Genomic DNA, 12,446 nt, shown 5'->3' on the forward strand with positions numbered 1-12,446 from the left:
TGAGAACGCTGGTTGATTTGTTCAGTGTTCCACTGGTTTGTTTTCTTGGCTGTCCACAGTATTCTCAGGAGTCTTCTCCAACACCAAGGTTCAAAGGCATCAATACTCTTCCTACACTGCTTTTTTAAAATCCAACTTTTGCTTCCATAGAGTGTCACAGGGAATACCGTGGCTTGCCTGATTCTGATCTTTGTAGATACAGGTAGTCCTTGACCATTTGTTCAACGACCATTCAAAGTTACGACAGCACTGAATGAATGGTGGTAATGATCGGTCCTCAGAGTTCCAGCCATCCCAGCACCCCCACGGTCACATGACCACGATCTGGGCACTTAGTGACTGGCTTGCACTTAAACTAGTTGCAGCAGCCTGCAATAACGTGATCGCCATTTGCAACTTTCCCTGCTGGCTTCCCCAGAAAGTCAATGGGGAAGCCAGCAGGGAAAGTCGCAAGTCACTGGGGTAAGTCTCCCCCACCCGTGCACTCTCCCCCAGCCCCTCTTCACTTGTGCTGGCCATTCGTGTACCCCCACACACCCTCCCTGACCCTTGCTGTGCGTGCCTTGCTCCCTCCCTGATCCTTGCCATGCCTCCCTCACCTCCTTGCTCACCCTCAGGCACCCTTTCGCACCCTCTCCAATCCTCACTGCACCTTTCTCGTATCCTTGAGCACCGGCCCTGAGCCTCGTCAAGCCTTCCTTGCACAGCCTCCCCAACCCTTGCCGTGCACCCTCTCCGACCCTCGCCGTGCCTCCCTTGCACCATTGTGGCACTTCCCTTGTGCCCTCCCCCACCCAGCAGCAGCCACCTGCCTGCCTGCCGGCCTGCTTGAGAGCCATCTGGGACTTGCAGCTTCCTGCCGGCTTCCCCACTGACTTGATTGTGGGAAGCCAGCAGGAAGTTGCCTCGCCTAATGATCAGGCAATTAACAATGGCACCTGGGACTGCAGGGATTGCTGTCGCTAAATGATGCAGTTGCACTTTACAACCGCATCGCTGAGCAATGGAAGTTCTAGTCCCAATTGCCACTGTAAGTTGAGACAATTGTATAGACACTTCACGGCATTTGAATATCTTTTTGAAGGTCTTTGTGGCTGCTCTACCAAGTGCTCATCTGCAGCGTATTTCTTGACTGCTTGTTCCTTTAGTATTGATAGTCAATCCTAAAAGACAAAAGCTCTCCACCACTTCAATATCTTCATTGCCAATTCTAAGGCTTGTTCTGCCTGTTGTCATTAGTTTGGTCTTTATATTTGTTTGTTTGTTTGTTTATTTATCGAATTTTATCACTGCCTATCTCCCCCTCAAAGGAGGGACTCTGGGCAGTTTACAGCAAGCACCAAGTTCAAAATTCAATACCATTATAAAAACTGTAAGTTTAAATATAAATAGACAATAGAAATACAAAATGTGATAAAATCCAGATGGCTAAAGATTGTATCTCAGTCTGTGAGTATAAAGGGCCATTCTAGGGTGCTAGCCATCCCCACGAATGACTACTCCCCTTCCTGCTTCAGGCGTGCTGACAAAACCAGGTTTTTTGTTTTTTTAGTTTTTTTAAAATGTTTTTAGTCCCATTTTTTTTACTATGCTCTTTGACCTTTAACGCTAGGGCTTGCAGATCCTTTGCATTTTAGGCTACCAGCGTAGTGTCATCTGCATAGCACAGGTTATTGATGTTTCTTCCTCCAGTTTTAAAAGCACACGCACCCTCCCAACCCAGAGTCTGTTAATATATATTCAACATATAGGTTGGCTGAATATGGGGAGAGTATGCAGCCTTGTCGAACTCCTTTGCTAGCCTGGAGCCAGCCTGTTTTGCCATGTTCTGTCTGGACTGTGGCTTCCTGATCTGTGTGTGTGTGTGTGTGTGTGTGTGTGTGTGAGAGAGAGAGAGAGAGAGAGAGAGAGAGAATGTATATATGTATGTATGTATTTATTTAATTTTTATCCCATATAAGTTTCTCATGAGGAGCTTCGAAATGGATTCATTCATACTTCAGGCAGGAGTGCAGAGCAGAAGGCCCCTAAAAAACCTGATCTCTCGAAGTGTCTCTGAAAGCTGGCAATAATATTAACTGTGTTGAATTGAGACCGCATTCTGTTTGAACAGAAGGTGTTACACTGACCTGCCTAAATGCTTATACTACATAGAGTCCTTAAATGCTTGAACATCCCACCCAAGTCCCACATTCTCCCTCTGTTCTGCTGCAAAATCTTGCAGAGGAAACTGATTTCCCTGGACGATTCCTTGAGCATCCGTGCCAGGCCACCTGTTCTCTTCACTATACATCTTCGGTTCTTCACCTGAAAAAAAAATGGGAAAATTAGCAAGCCACCAAACAGAGAACGGACTTGCCTCTGATTGATTGATTGATTGATTTCTATAGCTGCCCTTCTCAGCAAGTGACTCAGAGTGGCTTTAGAAATCGGCTCTGGTACTGTTTATCTTGGTGACAGTGCCCCTGAGTCTCACACAGGTCCCACAGCAGCCTTGGGAAGGAAGAGTCGATGGGGGAAGACCCAGCCCCATCCTTTGTTTCATAAAGTGCCCACCTGTTCCCAACAGAGCAATAAAAGGTGTTCCCAGAGCTGATGGGAATGCTGGGCAGCTACCTCACCCATTTGCCTTCTGGTAAATGGTTATTTTGTGTTGCAGCCTGTCATACCCACCAGGGTAGCCATGATGTGAAAGTCCCAGCTTGCTCTGAAAATTCCTTATGTGTTTGGCCACCGTTTGTTGTTTTCGCTTTTGGAAGCCATCAGAGAAAAGCTGGCTACCAGAATTCCCTGGCTTGAGTCTTGCTGTCTGTGGTAGCAGGAACGATGCTGGGCGGGGGGAGGGGGCGCGGTATGATGGATCTCTCTGTGCAGCAGCCTTTAAAGGAATCCTGTGCAGGGCCTTCAGGTTCTCTCTTCCCTTCCCTTGTTGTATCCCAAACACTGTAAATAATTCTGGGAGGGGGGGATTTATTTGGGGGCCTATCCTGTCCCTGGCAGTTACTGTACAAATTTTGAAACTAGTGTTATAGTTTAGATCAAGTTTTGTATGAATTCCTGATTAGAAATACATTCCAGATGAGCCATTGATAGAGTTAATTTTTATTTCTCTCTGCCCCCCTCTTTTTTTTCCCTGTAGGTTTACGGTAAACAATACAATTCTCCATCCTGAGATTACAGAATGGTAAGTCAGTTCTCGCATTCATGTGCCAGATGTTGCCTTGACCTCTCTGCATTTGAGCAGAGAGCTACCATGCCTTTATTTTCAAAGGAGACATGTCATAAGGGGAGGAGGGCATGGGATGTTGTGATGCACATAGGAAAGGGATGGAGCATCCATCTGCCTCCCCCCTTTTTATTTAATTTTTTTTATAACATAACAATGTTTAATCTTAAAAAAGAAACTTAAAAAAATTAAAAGTACAAACTAAAAATACAGACTAAGAAAGAAAAGAACAAAATCTGTCTTATATTTCATACTCATTATAGTTGCTGGTTTAACAATGAATTCAATACTGCAATAGCAACAATGCAAGATACTATTGTAAGACAACACAGAATCTCTGCCATATTACTGCATCCTTTGATTAGTAGAAAATATTCCAAAGCAGACAGATGACACATTTCTGACAACCATTCCTCGACATCTGGAATAAGGTCACTTTTCCAATTCCTTAATATAATTCTTTTTGCCCCATCCCCACCCACAATTCCTGATAAACAATCAAATTCCAAAGCTTTAGTATATAATTCAACATTACATTAACATCTTTAACACTTAAAGTGTTTCCCATAAATCTACTAATATACCTTAATATGCTGTCTCAAAAAGATATTAAATGATCACATGACCATATGTGGGTCAATGAGCCCTCAAATTTCTTACACCTCCAGCATAAAAAAATCTGTCGTCCACACTTTCAGATACATATTCTGGAAAGTCCAGTACACCCTAAATACAAATTTTTGAATCATCCTTAACCTCAAATCTGTAGATAACATTTAAACATTTTTAAGGACCTGAAGCCACTGCTGTGGCTTTATCAGAAATTCCAGTTCTTTAGTCTATGTTTGAAATATCCCAGAAATGTCCACTTTAAAAATATTTTAAAATAGTAATTGTCAGCCTGCCCCCCCTGTCCCTCCCCCCAGCACCCCTGAGGAGGCTCTTTGGAGCAGAGAGCACAAATTCCTGGCATTCCCCTTCCTCCAGAGGGGTTGGGCTGCAGCCCCTCTCCTCATTGGCCTTTGGATGGGAGGCAGGAGGTGCCGTTCAAGGCTTGGGGGGCACCAGGTTGGAGAAGTTGGCTGTTACGGGAGGAGCGGGCATTCCGCAGCCCAGAGATCATGGAAGGCCTTTCTCTCGGTTCCAGTCCTTATTGCTTTTCTGCCAGGTTTAGTAGGAACAAGAGGAGAAATTGGGTTGTGGCTAACTCTGGCCTTGGTGGATTCCAGGCTGGGTTGTACCACAAGCTTAGTTTAGTTTTTGGGTGCAAGGGGGTCTCACCCTCACCTTTTCTGCACACCCATCCATCCACACTACAGGGTGAATTGCTTTCACCGATATTACTGTTTCTGCTATCAGGGTTACCCTCCTGCAGGATAGAAGCGCTGGGTGAATAAGCCTGGGGTCCCCATTGGCTGATCAGCTCCTCCCTTGCCAAGCCGAAGCCTTGAGTCTGGGACGTCGGGCCCTTGGAGCTGAGGGGGGCACCTGCCTGCCTTTATTGAGGCTATACAAGACTGTCCCGTCCTGAAGAGAGCTGCTGCTTTTAGACCATTGGGTGGACATTGGGTCCTGCCTGAAATGGAGGGTGGGTAAGGGAGATCTGAGTTCAGAAGGAAGCAGCCTAATTTGGAATGTCTTGACTTGACCTTTTTGAGTTGAATTCAGAACAAAATATAATGTTTTGAATTGGCTCCTATAGAGAACAATGGAAGCTTGAAAAAGGTTAGGGCCAGGCCTAGGGCCACAAATTTTTCTGAAATGGAAAATGGAATTAAAACATTGAAAGTTACTATAATGAACAGGAGGCAGATTTCAAGAACTGTGGTTAATTGTTGCTTCTTTTGTTTGCCACAAATTTAAGATTGTATATACATTTTAATCCTCAAAGCCAGTAAGGTGGAAGGAAAAATGGAGATATAAATACTCTCTGGGCTTCTTCTGCTGGCATCTTGCACCAGAGATGTCATATGCTCTTCTGCTGGTTGTGATTTGCAGTATCTGAAGGAAGGCTTCTTCCACTGGGTTCCTCTTCATATCCACCATGCCAGAGCAGGACTTGTTGCCTCTGAGTGTCCTTCCCTGTGAAACATCTGGCACCAGACAAAGATGTTTTGACATCCTAGGCCTTACTACATTAATACGTTAATATTTCAAATTTGCATGCAACAGTGGAGTTTTTCAGCAAATCTATGTCTGTAGTCTTTTTAAAAAATAGTTTTGGTCTGGGACCATATATAAATAACCAAAATTGCTTACACGTTGTACATTTAATTGCTGCTTTCGGTTTTTAATTTTTTTTTTTTTAATTTTATTCTGTTGCAGTGGGAAACACTGTTCTGAAAGGCAGTATCCAATTACAATTACCATTAAATGAAAGAAGGGAGAGAATAAGATGGCGAGATTATCAAAGCCCTAAGAATTTTGGACGCCAGTTTCTACTGAGTTAGGTCTCGTCTTTGAGAAGACAGTAGTGAGCATGACTAAGTCCCTACAGTTTGTTGAGCTTTTGGGATGGGAGGGGGGGAAAGCTCTTTCTTAACCCTTTGAAGAGTTAACTTGGGTCATGATCTGTGTCCTGTCAGCAGATGCTCTGCCAGTCGTTCTGAGTACTTCTGTTGCCTACAAGAAGGCATTTCTTTTGCCCAGCTCGTGACAGCGGTCATTGCACACAAGGAAGAAAAATGAAATACCACTGGAACGAATCTTGTTAATTTGCTGTAAAATTCATTAGCGTTAGCTGTTGTGTAGGTACAAATACAAATACATTCATTATAATTAACGTTCCTGCACTGACTACCCAAGGAAGTATTAATTGAATGTCTGGCAGAATTGGTAATGTTATATAAATGTCAGCTTTCTTTGGGGATTCATTTTAAAAGCATTAATTCTGATGCATTCTGTTGGCAAATTTATGGATGTTCTCTTTAATTACACTTGAATGTCAGTGGCGTCTGACATTAGCAGATGCCACCTATAAGAATCAAGAGTCCTAAAGTGTGGCTCAGTGGTAATATTGCTTAATTTTTAATTCTTTGTTAAAAGACTCACCTTATTAAGCAGACTCCCGCTATTGGAAAATAAAGGCCCTTTTGTTCAAACTGGTCAGTTTTGTGTGGCTCAAAGGAGGGTACTGGAAGTGACAAAGAAAAGAAGAACTAAGTCTGCTGTAACATCAGTTGATGCAGGATAATCATTGTTTGAATCTCTGTTCCCCAGTCCCTCCCTTGCAGTGCACTGGTTGATGATGTAGAACAGATGAGGGAGAAGCATAATAACAGCATGGAGTGATTCCATGTCTGGGTGTTCACGGGAGGAAAAGGAAGACATGCTATGGCTGTATCCATTCACTGTTCCATCTCTGTGGTCTTGCTACTTGTATTCTGCCAGCCCTTTCTGGTTGAGGTTGTGGGACTAACTTTCCAGGCTAGATCAATGACTTGGTTAAACTGGCTGCTTATCTGGCCAGGGAGTCTTGTGAACTGAACCGGACTATTCAGTTATGGTTTTCTTGTGTCTTTGTCTTTCTTCTTTTTGGTGATCTTGTTTCTTTCATTTTTCAGTCTGGTTTTGATGCAGTTGTCCATGGATATCCTCAGGTTCTTGGTCTTCTCTAAGCTTGGTTGTTTTCCTGCGGACACTTTGTTCCCAGGTTGAATGAAGGTTTATTGTGATGGGTTGGGCATACATGGGTATTCATTATTTTGGAAGATGTTGAATAGGTTTCTTCTTTCTGGAGTTCTGGGTTACTGCAGCACATCTTTGTTTAGATGAATAATGTTCAGCTCTTCTTGAGGGCAGTTGGGTTGTTGCATTGATAGGGAAGCATTTTGTTAGCAGGGTTTTTTATTTTTATTTTTATTTTATATATATATATATATATATATATATATATATATACACACATACATACATACATACACACACACACACACACACACACACATACATACATACATACACACAGACACACACACAGACACACACACACATACATACACACACACACACGTACATACTTGGGTTTGCAGGAATATGTAACTTTTTCCAAGCTAAGGGCCACAAAAATGTTGCAAGCGTCAGGACAAAAACTTAAATATCTTTTACATCAAATTTACATTTAGCATTCTTGCTGGGATTACTTTGCAGCCTTGTACTGAGCAACATCAGTGCTGTTGCTGATATGACCTCACCGAACATAAATCCCTCAGCCTTCCCAAGACACTGAATGTGGCTCTTAGGTGCAGACGGGTTATTGTCCTGCACTTTAGAGCTGCTAAGATAGAGTGCTGTTGACTTGAGCTGGACTTAACCCATGTAGTTTCTCGGCTACAGAACAAAAGTGGCACTTGCCTTCTTTGGGTACCTTTTTGACATCTCAGACTAACCTACAGCCTTAAGATTACTTGGGGGGGGGGGGTTCCATCAAAGAATAAGCCACGTCAGCCCTACCTAGTTTTTCTGCCAACCAGCACAGCTGGATCTTTAGGCTTCAGCGGCATTTTATGGCTTAAGTCCTTAATATAACAACCACAGACCCCAACATACAAGATAGCACCTTGTGTGATGCTCTTCAAACCCTATGCCCACCTGGTCTTATTATTTTGATTCTTTTAATAAAACAATAAAATGTGAAGGTATGATGAGAGGAGCAAAATGCCAGCCTCTCGTACCATACACATTTCCAAACAGGCTTTTGGGATTCCCCTCAGAGAAATTCCCCCTCTCCCAGTATGCCTTCGTACAAGTAGAACGTGGTTGGTGGATATACCTGATGTGTTGCAGGAAAGTCCATGGATGGGGAAAATAAGAGAGGTGAGCTGAGGCGAAAGGAAGCACCTGGATGCTCTGGAAGGGATCATGCAGAGTACCTCACCAGCTTTGTGTCCACGCTCTCCCTGGTAACCATTTTGTGAAAGTGCCTTTCAAAATTCTGAGGGTTCCCATTAAGATTGGTGACCCTTGACATATGGATTGAGCCCATGTATTGTGCAGAGTGAACCAAGACTTGGAAGGATTTATGGCACAGGTTCAGAATAGGAACAAGGACATCAGTATGGAAACTCACCCTTCATAGCTCACAGTATAGGACACAGAGCAAGCTGAAGCCCAGCCCTTTATGGGAAACAATTGTAAACAGCCGTAATGTGTTTGGACTTCTTAAGGGAAGTGCTTGGTCATTTAGATTGCCTCTGAAGAACAAGCTCCTAATCTTCAACTCTTGTTCGGGTTGTCTGGAAACCTGCAGAGTCTGCCAGGTGTGTAGCCACTATGGATTGATGGGCCCGGAGTCTGACTCGGACTGGCTTCGCCGAACCACATTATTGCTTAGCATCATGCTTGATTCTTGTCCCAAGCATTTTCTGATTGTATGCTAGGATAAAAGAACAAATGCCCTGCCAAATTCCACCCATCCTTTAACTAGGGTGCTAAGTCTGTTATCCAGACCTGAGGCACCTGACACTCCCCACTAGCTTGAACTGGAATTTGAAACCAACAGTGAGCTTTGATTTCAAATTCTGGGTCTTGAAATTTGGAATTGGCTCTGCCTTGTGTTTCACCAATGCATGTAGTTGGGCTGTGGACAGTGAGTCATGGAAGGCGGTAGAGTTTACGTTTGCATGAACTAAGCAGAGTGACTTAGGGCGTTCTTTGAATACATACCAAGTAAGACAGCTCCAGGTACTGCTAGATAAATTTCTCGTGCTTGAAGACGATGCCATGAATCGTACCTCTGGTTTTAATGGCAATGAAAAATGCAGCCTTTGTAGCATCGTGCTAGGAAGCATAGTTCAAGCTCTGATTGGCTTCCTTTTGGTCCATGAAAATCATTGAGATCTGACTGATTGTGGGAAATCTTCACATCTGCACATAACAGGAAACTCCAGATGTTTACCAGCCTTGATGCCTGGTATAGCTGAAAGGCTGTCACTCTAGAAGACCATATGGCTGTCCGCCTCCCCAAATGGCAAATGTGATTTGCTCCTGGCCGTAATTGGGAGCTGAGCATGGTAGAATCCCTATTGGTTGGCAGCTGTCTGTACCAGATCCATATGCTCGCTGCCTGGCAAAGCCATCCGTTTTTCATTATTCATCCTAATCTATCTGTGAATAGTGCTTTTTAGCCCAAACGGATTCCCATGGCCACGTCCCAAGTAAGGCAGTATAATGTTTATGGAGTGTGTTTGCACAACGCATTAAATGTAGCTTAGCATTATATATGAGCATTATGTCTCCCAGGTATGTATGGCTTGCCAGCCTTTTCCTGGTTCCAGTTTTGTTTTGTTTTGTTTCTTTAGACAGCAACCACAATTTGGGATGCAGCGATTTGAGGCACAGCACACGGAGGCAGAAGTTAGACTTTCCTACCCCTTTCCCATCCCATCCAGATTTACTCTTTGCACCCTCATGAGGGCAAAAACAAAATAAGAGCAGTCAAGTTTTTTTGAGGATAATACTGCATCTGGGATAGACTACTAGTTGTTCAATCACAAGCAGACTTTTAGTTCAGATTACTTACTTCACCATTGTTAAGGTCACAGAATCAAAACCAAGCCATGGTTGTTGACTGGGGGTAAAGTACTCTTCCTTAACCCCTTGGGTCGGGTTCCAGCCTCCTGCTAATGGAAACCACAGTATAGTTTAGTGCTGTTTTTGGAACGAAGCTGCTGCTCCAAACTAAAGGCACGTTCCAAGGCCACAGAAGTGTCCTCTGACTCAGATTTCAATCTAAATCGAAGAAATGTTTCCAGAATGGTCCCTGCAGAGTTTCCCCTGTGGGGAGAGGGACATTCTGCAAGATTTTAGCTGGAACGTGCAATGGTGGGAGCTAACTCCAGGTGAACATGGTGGGCTGTGTTCAAATTCTTTCCCCCAATGCTGCTCCTGTGTGCAAGCTTTGGTTCTGTCAAACTTCATTTGGGGTGGGGAATAAGGTCCTGAATACCTGTTCCTCTGTCTAAACTGGGACAGGTTTAATCTCTCCACAGTTGTTTCCAGCCACCATGAACCACCTTTGCATGCTGTCATAAACAGGCTGGCCTGAATCTTTCTGCCTTGATCTCCCTTGTGGAAAATGCTTGGGGCAAATGAATGAAGCAGATGATTTGCTTTGGGGTTGGGGGAAGAATGAATCTTGCATAGAAGAAAAACCTTGTTAATGCAAAGAAGCAGATTCTCTCTTGAGCACCTCTTGGTTAGGGAGAGATGGTGCAAAATTAATTGGGAGGACGGTTCCCTAATATTCCTTGGGAGAGACTGAACTGATCCACCTTGCCCTCTGAAATTACCTTTGTCCCGTCTTTAGCCAACCAGTAGGAGCTAAGAGAGGCACATTCCTAAAAGCCTGGAGAAATGGCTCCTGTGATCTTAGGTTGGTTCAGAGTAACTTACAGAAGAGTAGAACTTTGGTAATTTCCAGATTAATCAGAGGGAAGATCATTGTTCTCTAAAATGGTGCCATCTGCCACTGTTTGAATCTTGCAGTAAGCCTTTTCCTTTAGCAGCCCTTTATAGTCATGGCCAACCAGGTGGGATATAGAAAGTTAAACTCCTTCAGAAGCCTACATGATGTGGCTCCTTCTCTGAGGCTTCCCCAATCTGGTACAGTCCAGATGTTTTCAGAATTCCCCAGTTAGCATAGCCCATGCTGGGAGTTGGTACACACATCTGGAGGGGATTCAAGCAGGCTGTTCTGGGCTGTGAAGAGGAAATCCTGCTGCCAAATACAACACAGGGCTCAACTGTTACGCCTCTGAAAATATGAAAGTTGCTAGAAAGTGCTTGATTAACTTGTTTTGGGCTTCTGCAGGGCTTAGCTATCCTTTAGTTTTATTGTGGTTACTCTTGAGTACCTGTGAGGGAATCTAGTAACGGCTCTCTTTTGATAGAAATTGTTTTGTCTCAGTAGAAGCATAACCATGACAAGGAGATGGCATCAGGATAAATGGCAAGCCTGTAGAAGTCTCAGCATTTGTCTAAAAGAAAGGTGGTTCAGTGCGGCAGGGAGGGACATGAGAAACGTAGAAGAAGTGAAGTGCGGTACTGTAAAGTAAGGGTTGCTTTGAAACTTTAGGGGTGTTTGAAGTTGCTTGCAGATTGAGTGCAGCTGTGGCAACTTGAAGCTCCAGGGCCATAGCTATACCCCACCAAACTTTGGGTACAGCAGCCAGAGCTCCTTTGAAAGTGAAGACTCTCCCAGGTTGACCTTGATTTCATGCCCATGTGGTTTCCTTGGGAACTGTACCAAGATAGTTCAGTATTCCCTTCTTTTAGGGTGCCGTCTACATCTCAGATAGGTCTAAGGGCATTGCTCCTTATTGCAGGGAGAATGACCTCACCATCAAGCATGAAAAAACCAAAATAGGAGTAGATACCAGTCCTGGAAAATTAATGGCCTTTGCATCAATTGAACTGAATAATTCAAATACCTCATTCTCTCTCTCAATGCCTCAACATGAATGCCTGAACATGAATGAACCATCTCTATGCAGGCCCAGAGTTTTACCAACGCTGTCTTGTATTTTGCCAACCACAGTGGCAATAAGCATGTTCTGGCAACAGGTAAGATCTTGTAAGCCAGTGTTTCTCAACCCTGGCAACTTTAAGATGTGAGGACTTTAACTCCCAGGATTCTGGGAGTTGAAGTCCACACATCTTCAAAGTTACCAAGGCTGAAGAACACTGTCCTAAGCAAAAGTCTTGAGTGCACAGGTTTGCAAATACCACAGTGTGGCCTCTTCAGAGTCACTCAGAATGGCCCAACGTGTAACCCACTCTTCATTAAGGCTGGAGTCTGGCTTGATTTCAATAAAGGCTTGCATGTAGCTCTGCTGAAATTAATCTGTTTCAAGAACCCTTCAGCCTCCTTGCCCCTGTGGGATAAATTTATATCTTCATGGGCAACTGGGATACATTCAGACTTAAAATCCTGTGGCTACTTTACTCAACATCTGACTTAATTGCCTTAAGAAAGCTGCACGAGAACAGAAGCAGTGGGTCATAAACCAAGATCTTCCCCCCAAAATCTAAGTTTTAGCGCAGAATTGAATAGCTCAGGCTTACTCAAAAGTCCCTTCTCAGCAGCTTCCTCCTTCACTAACCTCCTTTGCCCTGTGCAAAGGAGAGCCTTCACATTAGCCACTCTCATCATCATTTAGAGAGTTAATGGCATCCCTCAGTCCCTGTCCAGCTGGGGAAGGTGAGCCAGTTGCCCACATCT

The 12,446-nt window shown here is 43.9% G+C and overlaps 1 protein-coding gene across 1 annotated transcript in view; it reads left to right on the forward strand.

The window, feature by feature from the left end:
* The window catches only part of PEPD (peptidase D), a 152,782-nt gene that overhangs the window by 48,663 nt on the left and 91,673 nt on the right, over positions 1-12,446 (forward strand). Inside the window, exon 7 of the mRNA XM_063312857.1 lies at positions 3,140-3,184. Coding sequence (XP_063168927.1) covers positions 3,140-3,184 — 45 coding nt within the window. The remainder of the gene's footprint in view (positions 1-3,139; positions 3,185-12,446) is intronic.

This window comes from Candoia aspera, chromosome 11 (genome assembly GCF_035149785.1).
Source record: "Candoia aspera isolate rCanAsp1 chromosome 11, rCanAsp1.hap2, whole genome shotgun sequence".
Lineage (NCBI taxonomy): Eukaryota > Metazoa > Chordata > Lepidosauria > Squamata > Boidae > Candoia > Candoia aspera.